The 21710-nt window shown below is 39.9% G+C and overlaps 1 protein-coding gene across 1 annotated transcript in view; it reads right to left on the bottom strand.

Annotated features, from left to right (window-relative positions):
• The window catches only part of TMA16 (translation machinery associated 16 homolog), a 53410-nt gene that overhangs the window by 12028 nt on the left and 19672 nt on the right, over window positions 1–21710 (bottom strand). Inside the window, exon 5 of the mRNA XM_074951099.1 lies at window positions 21246–21394. Within this exon, the coding sequence (XP_074807200.1) occupies window positions 21246–21394 (149 nt within the window). The remainder of the gene's footprint in view (window positions 1–21245; window positions 21395–21710) is intronic.

Below are 21710 nucleotides of genomic sequence, written 5' to 3'. Positions count from 1 at the left end.
CAAACCCATTTTTTTTTCCAATCTTCCCTCATAGATCATGTTTTCTAGACTTTTAATAATTTTTGTTGCTTTTCTCTGGACTTCCTCTAATTTGTCCACATCTTTCCTAAAATGTGGCGCCCAGAACTAGACACAATACTACAGCAGAGGCCTAATCAGCACGGAGTAGAGCGGAAGAATTACTTCTCGTGTCTTATTTACAACATTCCTGCTAATACAGCCCAGAATGATGTTTGCTTTTCTTGCAACAGTGTTACACTCTTCACTCATATTTAGCTTGTGATTCACTATGACCCCCAGATCCCTTTCCGCAGTACTCCTTCCTAGAGAGTCATTTTCCATTTTGTATGTGTACAGCTGATTGTTCCTTCCTAATTGGAGTAATTTGTCCTTACTGAATTTCATCCTATTTACTTCAGACCATTTCTCCAGTTTGTCCAAATCATTCTAAATTTTAATCCTCCCCTCTTAGCTAGGTATCATCCACAAACTGTAAGTGTACGCCCTATGCCATTATCTAAATCACTGATGAAGATATTGAACGGAACCGGACCTAGAACTGATCCCTGCAGGACCCCAGTTGATTATTCCCTTCCAGCTTGACTGTGAACAACTGATAACTACTGTGACAGGGTCAGCCAGATGGCTACAGGAGCGTGACAGAAGGCAGATATATTAGCCCCAGGTTAAGCAGGTCCCTTTCCCTGGGTAAGGTAACAGGGTAGTTCCAGAACAATCAGGAACTTGCTGGAACCAATTAAGGCAGACAGGGTAATTAGGACAACTGGAGCCAATTAAGAAGCTGCTAGAATCAATTAAGACAGGCAGGCTAATCAGGGCACCTGGTTTAAAAAGGACCTCACTTCAGTCAGTAGGGAGTGTGCATGGAGCTGAGAATGAGAGGGTGTGCTGCTGGAGGACCGAGGAGTACGAACGCTATCTAGCATCAGGAGGAAAGTCCTGTGGTGAGGATACAGACGGTGTTGGGAGGAGGCCATGGGGAAGTAGCCCAGGGAGTTGTAGCTATCACACAGGGGTTACATGAAACACTGTAGACAGCTGTGATCCACAGGTCCCTGGGCTAGAACCCGGAGTAGAGGGTGGGCCCAGGTTCCCCCCAATGTCCTATTGGATACAGGAGGAGTAGACCTGAACTGTGGGTCCCATCAGAGAAGAAGGTCCCTGGCCTGTTCTCCAACCCACTAGGTGGACCAGCAGAGACTGCGGGGTTTGTTCTCCTTCTTTTTCCCCATGCTGGCCAGTGATGAGGTTAGCTGAGTGAACGGCAGGTTTGAGCCACTAGCAAAAGTGACCAAACTGAGGGCTGCCGTGAATCTCTGAAGCGAGCAAATCCGCCAATAAGCGCAAGACCCACCAAGGCAGGGGAGGAACTTTGTCACACTACTTTCTGGGAATGGTTTTCCAAACAGTTATGCAACCACCTTATAGTAGCTCCATCTAAATTGTATTTCCCTAGTTTGTTTATGAGAAGATGATGCATGTCAGTGTCAAAAGCTTTACTAAAGTCAAGATATACCATGTCTACCACTTTCCCCCTATCCACAAGGCTTGGTTCTCTGTCAAAGAAAGCTATTAGGTTGGTTTGACATGATTTATTCTTTAAATCCATGCTGACTGTTACTTATCTCCTTATTATCTTCTAGGTGTCTGCAAACTGATTGCTTCATTATCATTCTTGGTAATGAAGTTAAGCTGACTGGTCTGTAATTCCCCAGGGTGTTCTTATTCCCCTTTCTATAGACGGGCAAACACAGTGACCTTTTTCAGTCCTCTGGAATCTCTCCGATCTTCCATGACTTTTTGAAGATAATCGCTAATGGTTCAGATCTCCTCAGTCAGCTACTTGAGTATTCTACGATGTATTTCATCAGACCCTGGTGAATTGAAGACATCTAACTTGTTTAAAGAAAAGGAGGACTTGTGGCACCTTAGAGACTAACAGTCTCTAAGATGCCACAAGTCCTCCTTTCTTTTGGCGGATACAGACTAACATGGCTGCTACTCTGTAACTTGTTTAAGGAATTTTTAACTTTTTCTTTCCCTATTTTAGCCTCTGATCCTACCTCATTTTTACTGGCATTCATTGAGTTGGATGTCCAGTTGCTACCAACCTTTTTGGTGAAAACTGAAAGAAAAAGTCATTTAGCAGTTTTTCTGTTATTGCCCCCCCCCCCCCCCATTGAGGAACAGGCCTCCCTTGTCTTTGGTCTTCCTCTTGCTTCTTATTTATTTATAGCATATTATCTTGTTACCCTTTATGTCTCTAGCTAGTTTAATCTCGTTTTGTGCCTTGCCTTTTCTAATTTTGTCCCTACATACTTGCGTTATTTGTTTATATTCATCCTTTGCAATTTGACCTAGTTTCCACTTTTTGTAGGACTTATTGAAGATTTCCTGGTTAAGCCAGGGTGGTCTCTTGCCATACTTCCTATCTTTCCTACGTAGTGGGCTAGATACTTGTGCAAGGTCAAATGGATCAGTTCCTGAACTGGGAATCAAACCTGGCTTTCCAGTTCAAATCAATTTTAAACACAGTTCTAAGAATGTAAAGATCAATAAAACATTAAGAAAAAATGGACATGTATAAGATTGTATCTTCATGGAGGGGTATAATCATATCTTGCTGTTTGTCATTTGGATATCCGGGGGTTTAATCTCTCTGGCTATGGAACACACCATTTCTGCCACTCAAGCCATTCAACAGTCTTGGCCCCTATCAACATCTGAATTGCCTGGAAAACTTGAGGTAATGCCTGCTTGAGTGACAGGGCACCTCCACATCACTATCAATGTATCGGTTTACAAAGTAGTTGAAGTTTACACTGTTAATTATATATCATTATTATAAACAGAACTTTTGGTACTAAAACTGTCATTTTGCAATTATTGAAATTTCTGTTTTTAAAAAATGCAGTTGTGTAATTTGTAATTTCAATGTTATGCTTACACAGTACGTTGATATTTGTCCTCTTTCTACTTAAGTGATTTTACCTCTTGCTTAATCATAATAAATAGCAATAGCTTTTAACAACAAAACCCCTTCATAAATAGGAAATAAATGAGATGTAGTAATACATTCATTATCCAACCTTTACTGGTTTAACAGGATATAGAATACAAGCTTCTTGTATGTAGATGTATAGGAGAGATGCTTTTTCTAGTTTCCAGTTGAAATTACATGACCAAATTCTGAACTTTCTTGTATCCCTATGCATTCCTACTGGCATCAAGGTAGTTGCCCACGGTACAAATCAGTGCACAATTTGGCCAAGAACCTTTAGGCTGCTTTATGTGACACACAGCCATTCCCTGTTTCTCGGCCATTTCTAAAATCTTACAGGTGACCTATTTCTCAAGCCATCAGTAATTGTGAACACTTTAAAGAGATTCTAATGCTTTGAAGTTTTAGCACAGCTTGAAATGCCTTATTACTATCTAGAAACAACTATATAGATTTAAGGAGCAGAAAAGTGTCTCAACAAGGAATAATGCTATCTCTGTAGCATTAAATCTAAATTACTGCCTCATGTCATATAAATGTCACATTTCAGATGGCTCCCATGCAGTCTCTGATTGACCCTGAACACATAGTGAAAGTTAGACGGACAAAGAATAGCTTCTATCAATTTTCTTCAGTCTCAAGGTAATAAGCCAGATAATACTATCAATGCAGAATTACGTATCACATTTCTCCATGATAAAGTATAGCATGTTACTTGCCTTGAGAAGTACTAGGCATTATCTCAACTGCTCTACCTAGCTTGACTACTGTAACAGGGATGTCTACACTACTCTACACAATCCCAAACCCTTGATTTTGGGTCCTGTATCCTAGGGAATAGCTTCAATGAGAGAGGAGTCCCTAAGGGAGTACTGACCCAAGACTTGTAAATCTGACAAATACCCTTGGCTTGTAAGAGAGTCATGAACAAACTGGTGCTACTCTCGACTGAAAAGACAACATCTCATTCAGAGGAGGACTCTTCCTTTCCTTCTTCAAATATACAATAGTTTGACCAACACTGAAGAAACCCACCCTGGACACATCAGTTCTACCCAACTACTGCCCAATGTCAAACTTCCCATTCCTGAACAAGATCAAAGAGAAGCTAGCCAAAGGCCAACTACAAGATCATCTAATTGAAGCTAAAATTCTAGATATGTCAATCTGGATTTAGGCCAGAATATGGAACTGAAACCACTTTAGTTGCACTCAGGAATGATCTCCTCCTGTCAATGGATAAAGGACAGACCCATTCTGATCCTGCTGGAGCTCGCTACAGCATTCAACATTGCTGACCATGAGATAGTGTTGTCTCACCAGGAAGAGGAAGTAGGGGTCCAGGGTAACGCACTAAAATGGTCTGAGTCCTTCCTGGAGGGACACAACCAAGGAGTAGTGGTAGAGGAGCAATTTCCCATCACTAGACCCCTCACTTGTGGAGTCCCACAAGGATCAATTTTCTTCCCAGTATTTTCAACATCTACATTTTCACCCTGCCATCTCTAACATAATACATAAAAACACGTATATTTAAAAAAAACAAATCTAAAACCTTACCAAAACAAGGCACTGCACCTTATTCTGAGGAGAGGATGAGAGAACACACACTACATGACAGATGAGTAGTCACTTCATTTAATGTATTACTGGAAGGGGCTCACATAAGCACAGTATAAAAGAATGTTTATAGAACAGAATGATTAACTGGACAGTAGCAAAGTGAAACTTACTCAACTCTAGTCCGTTTTTCTGCTGCTCACAGGCTTCTGAATAGCACCAGTGAAGACTCAAGATTCTGGTTAGTTTTCACTCTTTAGCTACTTGGCAGAACTCTGAGCAGCAGAAGAGGCACAACTGTCTGAAGACTTAAGGTGACATCTCTGCATCAGTTTACATTTGGTTCATATTTAGAAGATTTTCTTCACGTAAGTGCTAAATTGGTTCTGGAGGGGGCTTTTGGTTTTGTTTTTTAAATGAGAATTTAGCTTCTTTAGAAGTAGACTGCACTGACATGGGAAAGCTTCCAACTTGTCACAGGAGAGTATATAATCCAAGCTTTTCTGGCTTATACAACATCAGTTGAAGATAAGTTTTGCCTTTTCCTGTATGTTTCATGGCTAACTCAAGTGCTTTACTCACACGTTGTGCAACAACTGTTGTAATAATTGTCCCTGCAGATTTATCCTAATTGTGAACTCAACTGTAAAAAGTGAGTGGAAGTGTATATAGTGTCATAACCTATAATAAAAAGGTGCAAAAGGGAAACAAAAAGATTAAACTAGTCCAAATAAAAACCCCTGCTGATATCACTCAAGGACTGTAATTAAGATCATGCTGCTAAAGAAGTGTGAGTCCCAAAATCAACAGACCAAAATTGTTGTGAGAGTCCCAAAATCAACAGACCAAAATTGTTGTGAGAGTCCCAAAATCAACAGACCAAAATGGGTGTGTCAAAAATTAGGCCCAATATTGCTGGACCAAATAATTAGAGGACTGGCTATTCCACTCATCACTCCCTAACAGAGATTAGAGATGGGGAAGGGGAAGTGTGGAGTTTCACCATCATGGCTGCTACCCCTACCATCTTCTGGGACCTCAGGAGCCACTGTGACATTGTTGGGCTTTTGTCCGCCTAATCCTGAGAGATGTCCTGACCAGTCAGGGCCAAGAGAGGGACCCAGATGACATCAACACCTTCACTGGCTCCAGCTACATCCCGAACACCATCTAGGATGTGAGACTTTGTCACACACACACCCTGTGTATCCTTTTCCTGCCCCACCTTATTCCTTCTCTTTCCTATCCCTCTCTTTTTTCCTTCTGTTTAATAAAAGTCAGGCTTAGCCAGCCAGGACTATATATTTTGCAACACTGCTGTAAGCCTGTGACCAGAGAGAATGATGAAAGCAATTTCCTAAACTGCCTGAAGCTGGTACAAGTTTACCAGGTCTCAGAGTGACTAATCAGACCACGTGCCATGCTGTTGTTTCTCCAGCAGTGAAGATGCTAGTGGAGACAACACATAGACAGGCACCATTTTCTATTTTTCTTTTCCTGTTCTTTTTCATCCCTTCTTGTGTGCAATTGTCTTGTTTTGTCTTCTAGGAAACAGGATTAATCTTTAACAACAGCTTCAGCTCATCTCAGCTAACTTTTTCTCTTCTCAAAAAAGGAGAGTTACCATCTAAAAGACTGTCAAAATAGGCAAGGTTTCCTTCTAAAAACTCTCTCCAGGGAAAGGGAACAAGAAATGTTGTTAAAATGAAAGCCTTACTTAATGCTTCATTTTTCAAATGCTTTAACTGTTTTTCCTTCATTTTCTGCATCTTTAATAAAAGATTTAAAAGATTTTTAATGGTGTTTGCCATGAGACTAAGCAGGCTAAGGTACCTGTGTACCAAACACTTAAACCTTGTTAAACTCTGTTTAATGTTTGAGGGTCATGTTAACACTTTTGACTCTCTGGGCCCAAATTTTTCATCCATCTCACAGAAGATACTTTGTGCTATGTATTTATAACAATGGGGGGGGGGGGGGGGAGAATAGAGAAATGAATCATTTTCTTTTCTGGAAGAAATTCATAGCTAAAAAAAATCCCACATGTAGGAACCTACCTACTGTAGTACTGAGCATAGCTTCTGAGTAGCAAAATAGCACTAACAATGCAGTGAGTGGCTATAACCCTACAAAATTAATAGTGTAAAGTAATTAAATTATATTTGTACAGTTCTTCAAAGATCTAAAACAATAAAATTATTTTTGTACTATGTCAGATTAGTAGTTCAGGTAAATTGTGCAGCTATGCCATGATAATTTAGAGGGTCCCAATTCAGTAGTTTCCACACAAAATGTGTCTTAAATTTAAAGTATCATAATGTGACAGTGTAAGTATTCTCTGGAACCTAGAATTTTATTTATTCTATTACTCTGTCATTGAGAAGTGAAAACAGCCACTGCTGCTTTATTCTTGGGGCTGTGATTTTACCACCAGTCCGCACAGAGTCTTTGAGGAATTAAAATTCACCTACCAGCCGCTGGTCTGGGGTGCCTTTTTCACTCCTTTTAAAATTATCACAGAATTGTCTCCAAGTTCCTACTCTCCGTTAGCTTCCCTGACAAATCGGGATTTAGTACCACAGCTCATAAGGCTCTCACTGGTTTGTTCAACTGCTTTCCGAACACTGCCATCCCCACATACCCTTTGACATGCTTAGATCTGGGCTGTTGGGTTTCGGTTGTTTGGCTTTAAAAACCTGAAGACTGCAACAGCTATGACAAAAGTCCATGATTCAAAACACTGAACCTTTAGTATTTGCAGCCATCTGTAAAGAGGCAAAATTCAATAAACAAAACCCATTCCAAGAGCTTGCTCTATCAATTATGTTTAAAGACAACATAACAAACCAGACTGAAGTGGACTCAAGTGCTATAATACACAGAGGTGGCTAGGGGATGAGGAACCCCAATACTGGCCAAATAAAGAAATAGACAGGGAAAGAAATTTGACTCTAAGATAGAAACACGAACAACAAAAGGCAATATGCCTTAGCATTTGTAATGAGAAAAAAAGGGCAGTGAACAGCACCAATAATTTCTTCTCCGGTGCAGGGATTTTTATATTCTAAGCACCAAACATGACAAATTGGGGCTTTTTCCACTTCATTCTATCAGTTTTATTCCCATTCTTTATGGAAACAGAATTTGAGAGAGATGAAATAAATATGTCTCTACAGAAGTTGTTCTAAAATCTATAGGAGATTTAATAGAAAGTGAGAAACTTTCTAAAGGCTCTTTGAATCATCTATAACAGGGTATAATTTTCTTTTATTCTAATGGAATGGTTCAAAAACCTTTGGAAGTTTATTTTCTATTAAACTCTACAGGACTGTTCCATAAGGGACATAAGAAATTTCTGCTTCGGTGAAGTCAATGAAAGCCATGAGTATGCACTTAAGGGCAAGATTTGGCCCTGAATTGCTAGTTATGGAAACATGAGCAGCAGTTTTAATAAATTAAAACATGTATCATGTTCAATTAATACCCTCCATCGAGTGATGTCTCAGCAGCAGTAGCAGAGTTTTCAAAGTGTGTATAACCAGGTCAACCATACAATACAACCAACTGAACAAGCCCACACACAAATATTTCATGAGGCAAATTTTCAAAAGTGACTAGTTCACATTTAGGTACCTACAATAAGTACTATGGGAGCTGCTAAACACTGAGTACTTTGAAAATCTGTTCCTTACCCCTAACCCCAATTGAGGGTGCTCAGCACTTTTCATATACTGGTACGTTGTGTAAGAAACCACCACAATGAACAGCTCAGAATTAGGATTGTCTACTTCACTGTGATTTTCAGGTTTTATGTAGGAAACAAGGGTAATAGTATGTTGAATTGAAAGTGATTTGTATCAGAGTATTAGCATGTCAGTGGGGTAGAGTGTTGCAGTGGTACTAAATTAATGCTTGCAGATTGGCATTTTGTTATGTGTGTTGGCTTAATTTATTATTTCCTTGCCTTGTAGAGACCCAAGAAAATTAAATCTGTATGTTACGGAATCTGTGAATTTCCTGTGGTTTTTTTTTTTTAAATTTTAATGTAAAGAAACGTGTGGTCACAGCACACACAGCTGGAGACAAACTGATAACCTAAAGATGGGCTACGAAAGGATGTGTTGCAGAGCCATTAAAATAATCAGATTTCATTTGAAACTCTGCTTGACCAGTGGAAAAACCTTTAACATTCTAGCTTGTTTCTGGATAGAACTCAAAGCTTTTCATAAGACGACTGAAGACCCTGGCAGCCTGAAAAACTCTGAGTACCAGTCAGAGAAAGCTTAAGAAAAATTTTGCTTACCTTTTGATAAAAATGTTTCATTCCAGAAAAAAAAATGCCTTCTAAAATTTTACAATTCTAGAAGGTGGAGTGTCTCATTCTGTGTGGCAAAAGAAATGCTCTGCTTCACTTCAGAGTCCTCTAGCCATAGGAACAGAGAATTCATAAGCACCTTACAATTAAATTACTACCCCATAATTACTTGGTCAGACTAATCACAGAATCTATTACAACATACAGTTGGATAAAATAATATTTTAATCAGAAAGTTAACCAAATACAGTTGTCGAATACATCCAAATAAAGTTGAATTTACAATTGTAAACACAGACTACAAATCTTCCGTGTTTCTTTGTCCATTATTTGCAATCTTGACCAATTCAATTACTGCCCTGTCCAGTATGTAAATACAAGATAATCCCATGTTTATTTGTGTTAAATAAAATCATTTCCTGAAAGACTGTGATAAAAGTCTGATTCATCTTGAATTGGAGAGAGGAGATTTGGTCAAAGATGAGATTTAAAAAAAAAAATCTCAATCATTCCATACTCCCAATTAAAATGCTATTAAAATGTGTTGGTATCTACCACAGCAACAGACATTTTACTTTTGTAAAATATAGGAAGCAAAAATCATTTGAGATCTAGATTAACCTTATTCTACTACTGCAATATAATCAAAAGATTTAGGGGCACCTATACACCTGGAAAGTGAGTTAAGGTTTCCCAGGTTTAAAAAATGAACATCTACAGATCATCTACTGGAAGTGAAAGCACAAGGATTTATTGTTCAAAAAGAAAAGTTTTATTAATTAATAGCTATGCATCGTTAATAAGCCCATCAAAATAGTCCCTAGGCATGATACCAACTCTACAGTAGTACTGTATTTTCTCACAAAAAGGATATACACTTGAGACAGACAGATGTGAGACCCAGGAACCATGAGGTGAAGTGTGCCAGACAGACATGGATTTTTGTGACAGTACATTTTAAAAATGTTTTGAGGTTCATGGCTTACTGAGATGTTTTCCTGGGGAATTCCTGAAGAGTGGTTAATGCAAGTTCTCCAACACAAGTTATACAAAAACTCAGCTTCTGAAGCTTCACCTCTTGAGGAGAGGGCCACTCACTAGTGTCACCTATTAAAGGCCCAAACTTCATAAAGAAACCCTTGAACTGTCCCAAGGTTGTTCTTGATCTGAAACCTGATATGAACTTTTGACCAAGAGAGCAAACCGGGCTGAGGGGTTTGAAAGACTAGCACCTTCCAGAGCCCTATTTGGAGTTGGGGGACACCTCTATTAAGCTTTTAGCATGCAGGTAGTTCCTTTTATTGTGTTTTATATGTTTTCTCTATAATACTTTTGCCCTAAGAATAAATGTACTTTGCTCTGTGAAGGCTGACTGGTAACTTGTGTACCCTGCTGTAGCTCCTGAAAAAAGAGCAACCTAGAGATGCTGGATCTCAGTCAGACCTGATCCCTCCACAGTCTCTCTCTCTCTCTCTCTCCCCCCCAAGTCTGGAGGGAGACACATGGGTCTCCATCCAAAAGAAGTGATGGCTAAGCCTGAAACCTTAAGAGAGTTACAACTGAAACTGTGACAACAGGCCTTATGCTGTACCTTGGGGTTTACAGAGTAGTGCACCGGGGAAGGGTGGTATGTATAGTCAAGAGCCCTCCATCAGAAATGCCATGCCTTTAGCTCTCAGCTGTTCAAATATAGGGTGTGTTAGCAAAAAACAAACACAGAACACTATATGTACTCTTGATGGTAATATTAACCAAGATGTCTAATATTCTGTCTTACTAATGGATATTAACAACAAGATTTTTGAAAATGGATGCCTTAAGTTTGGCTCCTAAATCCATATTTAGGCAACTTAATAAATGGCCTATTTTTAAAAAAATGCTCGGCATCCAGCAGCTCCAACTGAATTCAATGGTTGCTTAGCATTTTTGAAAAGATCAGTTATTTTGATGTCTAATATGGATCTAAGAATAAAATTTTAGGCACCTTATTTTGAAAATCATGATATTAAGCTTCTGTTATAAATAAAGAGAACATATTTGGGGTTACGTTCAACCTAGCATCTTCCCAATCAGAATTTTTGATCCCATTGGAATCACAGATTATAACTTATATTATCTCCATCTATGCACCAACAAGATACTCAGTTCTGTACAGGACTATTAATACAGTCCCTTCCCAGAGAATTTATATATTGGAAGACAAAGTGCACTGTGATATCTAGAAAAAAGAGCTACCTCAGGAATAAAAAACTGAAAACATCCAGGGAAGGTAAAAATACAACAGTAGTATTTTAACATAAGTATTAATAATGTATAGGTATTAATAAGGCCAATAAATTTTTTACACACAAAAACTTATACACAAATATACACAAATACACTCGTGAATGTGTCATCTCTTGGATCGCTGATTTAAATTTTCAAGATGAGCTCTGTGACAGGTATCCATCACATAGTGAAGATTTCTCACTGGAAATCATACTTAAGTTTTTCTGTGGAGTAACCTTAATTCTGTAATCTTACGAGTGTGTATTGTAAACAAAATACGTTTATAACAAGAATCTAACACTCTCACCTCTTTTTGGCCTGGTTTAGATGCAATACAACTGATTAATTAATACCAGTTAATGTGATCTCTGAAAGGCTTTTTTCAAGATATCGGTTATACAAAAACAGACAAGGGCATATAACCTACAGTCCAATCAATTTTACACAAAAGCTATTTAAGTACAATTTTAACAGCAGCAGAATCACCACAAAGGGCAACGTTCTGCCCTCAGATATGTACAGCTCCCAACAAACTCTTCAAGGAATATCTTTTGAGCCACTGCTTTAGAATAATAAAGTGCCTACCCTTTGTAAATTAATCCACATGCCTTTACTTCATTTCCTTCAAATAATTTTTCAAAAACTGCTTAAATGAGTTCTCAAATTCTCCTTTCCCAGATTCATAGATTTTTAAGGCCAAAAAGGGCAATTATGAACATCTGGTCTGACCTCCTTCATAACACAGGCCATAGAACCTCACTCAAATTCTGCATCAAGCCCATAGTTTCTGTTTCAGCTAGCAGGGGTCCTCAAACTTCATTGCACTGTGACCCCCTTCTGACAATAAAAATTACTACCATTACTACCATGAGGGGGACCGAAGCCTGAGCCCGCCTGAGCCCTGCTGCCCAAGGCAGGCGGGGGCCAAACCCCAAGCCCCACCACCCCAGGCGGGGGAGCCAAAGCCGAAGCCTGTGCCCCACTGCCCAGGCAAGGGGCCAAAGCCCAAGGCTTCAGCCCCGGACAGGAGATCTATAATGTGAGCCCGCTGCAGAGGGCTGAAGCTGAAGCCTGAGCCCGGCCTCGCAGACTTTGGCTACAGCCCTGGGCAGCGGGGCTCAGGGTTCAGCTTCAGTCCTGGTCAAGTGGGGCTCGGGCTTCGGATTTGGATCCAAGCTTCAGTAAGTCTAATGCTAATCTTGGTGACACCATTAAAATGAGGTTGCGACTCACTTTGGGGTCCCAACCCACAGTTTGAGAACCGCTGAACAGCATATCTTTTAGACTGCAAGTGATGGAAAATCTACCACATCTCTAGGTAAGATACTCCCATTATCAGTTATCCTCAGTGCTAAAATGTGTAGCTTATTTCTAGTCTGGATTTGTCTAGCTTAACCTTCCAAACTTCTCAATATGCCTTTTCTGCTAGATTAGAGACCCTACTATCAGAATCTCTCTTCCACATAGGTACTAGTTGAGAATGATTAAGTTACCTCTTAACCTTCTCTTGGATAAAAACTCAACAGAACTGAGCTTCTTATGTCTTTTACTATAAGGCATGTTTTCCGATCCTCAAATTATTCTTCTAGCTCTTTTCTAAACCCTTTCAATTTTTCAAACTCCTTTTTGATGCATGGAAAGCAGAACCAGATACAGTTTTCTCACAAAGCTGGCTGGAAAATGGATATCCCCTTCCTGCAAAAAAATTCCCAAGTTTGAAAATAAAATGCCCCAAACCTGGACAAAATGTCAAAAATGTGAAATTTTTAAAAGGAAAGGCTTTCAAGAAAAAAAATCTGTTTTGGGAGAACTGAAGTCCAGCACTTGTAAAATTGACAAGAGCCTTCCAGCCTGGCTGCCAGAGAGGCACAGAGACAGGGCTCTAAGCCACCCACTCAGCTTCAGGGCTGGAGAGGCCATTCAACTTGCACACCTTCCTCCCAGCTTCAGGAGCATGAGAAGCAGAGATTCCAAGTGCTCATTTGGGGCGGGGGAATAAGGAAGGAAGAGAAGGGAAGGAGACAAAGTCATGGAAGCTCAGACATGGCAGCCAGCTGAGAAAGCTTTTGTCAATTTCACTGGCAAAAAGTGAAACTGACGAGGCCAGGGGGTGGGGGACGGATGGCAGATGGGTATCTTTCTATTTTCCCAACCAAAAAATTATGATTTTTTTTTTCTGAAAAACTGAAAATTTTCAGTAGAATATTTCAGTTTTGCATAAAGGGAATTTTTCATCAAAAAAAAAAAAAATCATTCTAATGGAAAATTTTCAACCAGTTCTACTCACCAAAGCTCTATAAAGTAGTAATACCCCCTTCTCAGCTGTTTCTTGGTATTTCCCTGCTTATGCATCCAAGACTTACATTAGTCCTCTTAGCTCAGGGGTGGGCAAACTACAGCCCGCAGGCTGCTTCCAGCTCATGAGACGTTTTTATCTGGCCCCTGAGCTCCCGCCAGGGAGCAGAGTCGGGGGCTTGCCTCACTCCAGCACTCCCACTGGGGAGTGGGGTCAGGGGGTTGCCCCGCTCTGCCAGGCTCTCCCCAGCCCCCGACTCACTGAGGAGCACCATCTTCCTGGAAGATTCCTTCCGGCATGCAGAAGAGCCACACTGCGCAGGCGCGACTTAACCGCACTGTTTCCGGGATCAGAACCCCACCCCTACGCGGCAGCCTCACACACACACAACAAAGACGTCCTGGTCTCCTATGGCCCCACCCTCGAGAGCCTCGAAACTGTCCAGGGGCTGCAGCCTCCACCCGTGGCAGTGCCTGGTACGGCCGCCTTGGTGTCACTGCCAGCAGGGCCCCTAGGTGTCCCAGGTACCGCCCCCGTGCCACACCCCATGACCCTTTCACCTTGGTAACATCCCTTACAGAGCCCCGCCACACCACATCCCATGAGTCCTCCCACTCCACCTTGGTAACGTCCCTTACTATGTAAACTTTTAATAAATACAACAGTGCAAACAGAACTCAAAGTACAACAGTAAGAACATTTCAAATACACCATTTTGGGTGGGAGGGTGGGACACAAAGTTACAAGTGAGTTGACACCTGCCTCTGCCTCTTCTTGTCCACACAAGTTCTGGGATAGAGTGCCATGGATCAAAATTATCGGGGGCACTGATGCCCAACAAATCCAGGCTAGAGAGCAGGCCCAGTTTTTTCACAGTGCGTGAAACCTTCTAAAACAGCAGTTTGAAATAAGGGCAGCAGTTAAGATTTTCTTTTCCCTTTCAAAAATGAGCGCTGCAAAAAAAAAGAAAAGTGGACAAAGAATGTTGGGTTTTTAACAAAGACTGGAATGCAAAATATTTTTTCACAAACGTGAACTCAAAGGCTGTATGCCTGATTTGTCAGGAGAGGATCGCAGTGTTCAGGGAGTACAATTTGAATTGCCATTTTTCAACGAAATATCCTAATTATGGCAGCAATTTAACAACTGAAGAAAGGGCAAGAAAAGCTGAGAAACTCGCCACGTACTTAAAAGCTCAGCAAAATATATATGTGAGACAAGCTACAGTTCAGGAAGCCACTACAAAGGCAAGTTATATTCTGGAGTTTAAATTCGCTAAACAAAATAAGCCTTTTATTAAAGGGGAGTTTTTGAAAGAATGCATGGTTCATGTTGCTGGCATGCTGTGCCTGGAATACCAAAACAAATTTGAGACCATTAGTTTGTCACAAAGAACTGTTACTCGCCGCGTAGAAGTGATTGTGAACGTTTGGCTTCTGAGCTGAACAAGAAAGCACAGGGCTTTACATTGTTTTTGTTAGCTCTCAATGACAAGTGGGCTATTACCAAGAGGAGGAAAAATCACTTTTGTAGTGGTAATCAGGGTGGCCCATTTCAAACAGTTGACAAGAAGGTGTGAGTAACAGTAGGGGGAAATTAGCAAGGGGGAAATCAGTTTTTAGTTTTTGTAGTGACCCATCCATTCCCAGTCTTTATTCAGGCCTAATTTGATGGTGTCCAGTTTGCAAATTAATTCCAGTTCTGCAGTCTCTCATTGGAGTCTGTTTTTGAAGTTTTTTTGTTGAAGAATTGCCACTTTTAATTGCTCATTGATCTACAGTGCAATTCCACCTTGAAGAAAAAGTACAATTCAGAAAAAATTGATGAGTTTTATGCCTCCTTGAGTGAAACAAAGTTAATAAATAGCCGCAAGGTGGCACAGAAAATCCTTGTTTTGTTCGGCTCCACCTGTGTGTGTGTGTGAACAAACATTTTCCCTGCTGAATTACAACAAATCTCACTACCAACCAGCATCTCAACTCAGTATTACGGATTTCCATAACAAGACTGACACCGGACTTTGATGCCGTTGTAAAGAAGGGTGACCAGCTGTATTGTTCACATTAATCAAAGAGGGCATGGAAAGGGGTTAAGTTTAGTTTAATTATTGTAATATGTTGTTATGATGGTATATTTATAACAGTAAGTAAGGTTTTATGTTTATTTCCACTAAAATGTATCTTTATTAAATAAGAGTCTATTTGAATAACTCTGAATTGTTAATTTTGGGAGCCTTCATGGCCCGCCATACAATTTCCATATCCAGATGCGGCCCTCAGGCCAAAATGATTGCCCACCCCTGTCTTAGCTACAGCACAGCACTGGGAACTCACATTAGTTGATTTACCATCACCCTTAAGTCCTGTTCAATATCACCGCATTCCAGGATACTGCTACCCATTTTGTATGTGACCTACATTTTTTTCCTATATGCACAACCTTGCATTTGGCTGTATTAAAAGACATGTTGCTTAAATGAGGCCACTTCACTAAGCAATCCAGATCAGCCTTTCCATTGCTGTACATGAGTCTGAGTAGCAAGTCAAACAAAGGTGACTACATAATGTTTCTGGCAAACACTCTAGTCTGTTAATATTTACTTGTATTGTAGTAGCACCAAAGGGTCCCAGCTGGGGAGCTACACTTTGCTAGGCACTGTACAGACATCATAAAATGACTATCCCTGCCCGGAAGAGCTTACAATCCAAGTTTAGAGACACCTACATAATTTTAATAGTATCAGGTTCTGTAGAGGTCAGAATAGAGATTCATATAAATGAAATGTTTCTGAAAAATAAAAATCAGCTGTCTCTAACACAACTTTTTCCTCATTCTCTCAGACACACACAGATTTGCACTAAAGGTTTCTGTTAAGTCTTACGAGAATTGGAATACATTGTTCTTGAACCCATGTTCAAATCATGTGTACATTTCCTCATTAAGGAGTGGAGGCAAAACTCAAGACAACAAGAGGCAGTGTTAAAAATCAAGGAGCCACAAAGTAAAAAGTTGAGAAATGACTGGTCATTAAAAGAGGAGTGATCTCTTTAGACATGGACCAATTCAGCTGTACAATGGACTCTACCACAATCAGCAGCAAAAACTTCAAATGTATTGAACAAACAGTACAGACACTAGCTATGCTATAATATTCTACCCTTATGTCTTCCATCCCAAATATTAAAAAAAAATTAACTCTTCATATCTGGATATGTTTAACTTTGAGAGCTCATTGGACCAATTTATTTTTCTAGGACACTTGGCTTCCATGTTCTGACAGAATCCATAATTAAAAGTTAGTCAGTTAACTAAACAACACGAAGTTCAGAAGAAATAACTACTGCTTGCCATTTTTAGCTGGAAACATGCACTCTCAATTCATCAGGGGGTTCCTGTCAACATCTGGGATGCCCCTTCAACAAGCTTTGGACATTAGCTATGAACACTTGAAAAATAAGTACTTTTCAGAAACACACAATGATGAAAATGACAATATGCCAGAAAAGCCAAACCTGTAGGAACCTGTTTAGTTGTACAGTTAAGCATAGAGGGAAAGACAGGAACCAATGAGACACTACTAAAGAAACACAACTTCCTTAACAACCTCACTGATTATAAGACTGAAGCTTCCTTTATTATTACTGTTCCTAGAAGAATCTGTACAACATTTACTAATTTATCTGAATACTCAGTTGCCAGTGTAGCTATTTAAGAACTTCTGCATGAAATTCAGCCTGTTATTAATCAACTAGTGAGGAAATGTATAATCTTGAATTTCTATTCCTAAGAACATGACTTTTTATACAAAAATGGCATACCTTGGGTGACTTTTAGAACTCCAGACACTTTTATATTCCAAGGCTGCTTCAAGACAAAACATACAACACACAAGGGAAAATTCTGACCTCAGTAACAGAGAGAGACATTCAAATATAAAGTCAGTTTGAAGATATTCCCTTTTATTAGAGAAGCCTCTAGTGATAATGATGAGATAGAGCCATTAAAGCACAATCTCCAGCTGACTTCACATTTTTTTCCTCCCAATTCCAATTATAGTATTTAGCAGCAACAATTTTCTCTGAGTTCTAGACAGACAGAACCTTCAACAGCTGCGATAACAAACGATAAATGATTTGAGGATGCATTTAACATGTAAAGGGGCACCATCAACTTAAAAATGTCACATTTTTGCAATTTTTAAACTTACAGCAATAGTAAGTAAAACTTGAGATTTCTATATATGAAAACACCTTGTTTTTTTATTTTTTACAGTTTGTTTACCTTGTGCATGATAGAGTTGTTTGCTAGCCTATTTCACTGATTTTTCTGTTTGCCTGGAACTTTCACACAGCAACAGGAGAGAAAAACATTTTTAAAAATAAGAAAACTAATTTTTAAAACCACAGAAATTGGAAGGAGGACTTCGTATTGGTGCACAACAATTGGAAAACAAGAACAGATTTTTAAAAGAGTCATATAGATTGCTTCCCTATTTCTGCCCTAGAAGAAATGCAAAAGAGGAAGTGAGGAGAAAGAACACTGGATTCCTACTGTGCACTAAGTCACATAGCAAACAATTCAGGGGTTCATGGCGTTAAGCTATCTCATGCAGAACAGGATATGAGAAGCTCTGGAGGATTAAGTACAGCTGACAAATATTCTGAAAACCTTTCATTACTCCCCTTCCCTCACCCCCACCCCATGAACATAGGAAACACTTGTTGCAAAGAAGCTAATTGGCCAAGATTTTACATTCCAAGCAGGAAACATTTTCCATTCTGTTAATGAACTTTCATATCACTATGAAAGTAGCACTGACTTTGAACTACTACTACTTCTAGACATTAAAGTTAAACTGCTAATTTGGCTCTGTCATAAATAGAAAGAGAAGGGTAAACCCCTTTAAAATCCCTCCTGGCCAGGGGAAAAATCCTCTCACCTGTAAAGGGTTAAGAAGCTAAAGGTAACCTCGCTGGCACCTGACCAAAATGACCAATGAGGAGACAAGATACTTTCAAAAGCTGGGAGGAGGGAGAGAAACAAAGGGTCTGTGTCTGTCTATATGCTTTTTTTTTTTGCCAGGGATAGACCAGGAATGGAGTCTTAGAACTTTAGTAAGTAAGTAATCTAGCTAGGTATGTGTTAGATTATGATTTCTTTAAATGGCTGAGAAAAGAACTGTGCTGAATAGAATGACTATTTCTGTCTGTGTGTCTTTTTTGTAACTTAAGGTTTTGCCTAGAGGGATTCTCTATGTTTTGAATCTAATTACTCTGTAAGGTATCTACCATCCTGATTTTACAGGGGTGATTCCCTTACTTCTATTTCTATTAAAAGTCTTCTTGAAAGAAAACTGAATGCTTTTTCATTGTTCTCAGATCCAAAGGTTTGGGTCTGTGGTCACCTATGCAAATTGGTGAGGATTTTTACCAAACCTTTCCCAGGAAGTGGGGTGCAAGGGTTGGGAGGATTTTGGGGGGAAAGACGTGTCCAAACTATGTTTCCCAGTAAACCCAGTTAGAGTTTGGTGGTGGCAGTGGATATTCCAAGGACAAAGGATAAAATTAATTTGTACCTTGGGGAAGTTTTAACCTAAGCTGGTAAAAGTAAGCTTAGGAGGTTTTCATGCATGTCCCCACATCTGTACCCTAGAGTTCAGAGTGGGGGAGGAACCTTGACAGGCTCCAAAAAGGCTGTCTATTTTTAAGAAGTAATGTGTCAGGTCATTAAATTTGGTATTACTTTCTACCCCATCCTCCTCAACACAGCCTGGATCTCAGTCTCCACAATTCCTTTCCCCGTCCCAATTAGCCTTGCCCCACTTGATTCCTGCTCTTGCCCATCAGCCTAGTTCCATGTACATGATTTTCAGTCATTCCAGGCCCTCTCTCAAGCATAGCTGGCATTTGCATACGACCTTTAAAGAGAATACACCGGACCCTCGCTAGAACGCGGGATTTGGGATCCATGCGCAGTACCGTGTTAACGCGGGGACTGCATTAAAATGAATTGCAATTAAAGTAATTAAATTTGGGATCCATGGCCGCGACCGCATAATATGTGAATTCACGCTATATAGACGCACGTTCTAGTGAGGGTCCAGTGTATGTATTTCTAAAGGGATGCTATCAGTTCACTTAGGCTCAAAAATTTCCATTCTTTAATGTTAATCCCATGCAGCATCCCTGACCGATACCTTTCATTGGTAATAATCATGCTGAGGTTCTCAAGACACACACGGCTCTCCTCTGAGCTCTTTTTAAGGCATCGTGAGACACTGTGATGACAAAGGGGCAACTGCTATTTTTTCCCTGGGGAAATTTAAAAGTAAAGACCAATAATCATGTCTGGCAGTCTGACTTTATATGTATTTGTGATAGCAGCCAGTGAAAACCCTGAAACATCAGATTAGAAGTTAAGATGTTGTTCTGAGCTAACTGTCTATTGGACTATTATTATTTTTGTTATAAATTACAGCATTATTGTATTCTAAATGTTAGAGTTTTGTTTCAGGGGACTTTCGTTGTTAAAGGTTAAATGTTAGGGCATTTTTATAAACAAACTCTCAACCCTACTCCAAACATCCATGGGGTCAAAGATTCATCACCAGCTACACATTTGAAGGGGTCCTTCTGTGTACGTATCTCCTCAGCCTGATCAGAGTTTCTGTCTGTTGGGGCTGCACAAAGTTTTAGGTGGGGCCAGAGTGGAGCAAGAGACCTGTCAAAATGAAGCACCATACCTTGATGAGCCCCTACGTTTTAATGAAGAAATCCAGGAAAACCCAAGAAATTTAATTAAGTCTGGAGCTGTATTAATGCCCTTTGGCTCCACTGCATCTACTGCAGGAGCTCTGCTCCACTGCAAATAAGGAGAAAGTGTAAATCCTGGTGCAGGCAGGTCCAATTGATACAGGACTATTCCTACCTCCTTAGATCAAGGGTTCTTTTTTTCCTCTAAAGATCCCTGAGATTCATGGAGTGGGAAGCCTTGGGCCCTCTAAGTTTAGTAGGCTCCGAAGTCCTCCCTCTTAAGTGGGGAACATACAGTAAGCTTATGCAACGTGAACCTTGTAGAACTTTTCCCACTGGCCCATTCCTGTGAGAGGGAACAATACATGGGGTCCTCAGTGATGTTAGGTTTCTGTGATGTTTCATGGTACAAAGGTTTCATGGCATGAGTTTGGGATGGTCACCAGTCATGAATAATGAAGCCATGAGCAAGTAATGCTGGTCATTTCAAATGAGAGCTAGTAAAACCTTTATACCAACAAACATCATCATACGTACGTCTCTAAAAATGTAATTATGCACTCTTTTAAAGAGGGGGCAACCTTTTGTTCAGGCTAAAAAAAAAACCCTACCTTTTTTAAAAAGAAACTGCACAGACAGGTACGGGATGCAATTCATGCTCTTTTGGGGTGGCTACATTAATATGCTTTAAAAACAGAAGTCAGACTTCATAGGAATATCACCCTCCTGTCAACTTTAGTAATCAAAATCTACATACACATATGCCTTAAAGCAACATAAAACATAAAGCAAAGTCTTTGCTCAAAGGCGATCACTGCATTCAAGGAAGTAAAATGAATTTCTAACTAGGATCTTTCTGTTTGTTTTTACATCCACCTTAAAAGAACCTGGAAATCAAGAGACGTAAAGGAAGATTTATTTCTCTAAAACAAGAAACCGAAGTATCACCTAAAGCTTTCCCTTACAATTCAGGCCTTGTGAACGGGCGGGGGGGGGCAATTGCACAACAACGAAATAATAAGGCAGCCATACCTATCCCATATCCTTCATAGAGTTGTCTTTCATGCTCTATGGTCTGTGTGATTATTATCTCCCGGGAACTGTGTTGCCTTCCTTGTCTGCCTTTAATGCTGTTATGTAACTTAATTTGCTCCAGCTCATCACTGAATCGATGTAAATATCTGAAAGACAACAAGTTTAAGCTATGAGATGTCTCGTAATATTTTAATAAAACTATACTGGTTTGGTCATTTGACAGGGAAATATTTCTTTGCCATCTGCACAACATCTAAATATGCCACCGATGCAAATCTTGAATTTCGTGTGAAAAACTGTAATATTCTTCCAAAAGAGAAAATCTGTTTAGGCTGTGACCTCTAGACTCTTACCCCTCAGACTTAGCAGAGTATATAGCATGTCACCTATTGTAGCCAAGAACCTCTGGGAGAAGGAAGACTAGCGCTGTACTGGGAGAACTTCCAAACGACTACAGGATAA

This window comes from Natator depressus, chromosome 4 (genome assembly GCF_965152275.1).
Source record: "Natator depressus isolate rNatDep1 chromosome 4, rNatDep2.hap1, whole genome shotgun sequence".
Lineage (NCBI taxonomy): Eukaryota > Metazoa > Chordata > Testudines > Cheloniidae > Natator > Natator depressus.
This window is presented reverse-complemented; position numbering and strand designations above follow the sequence as displayed.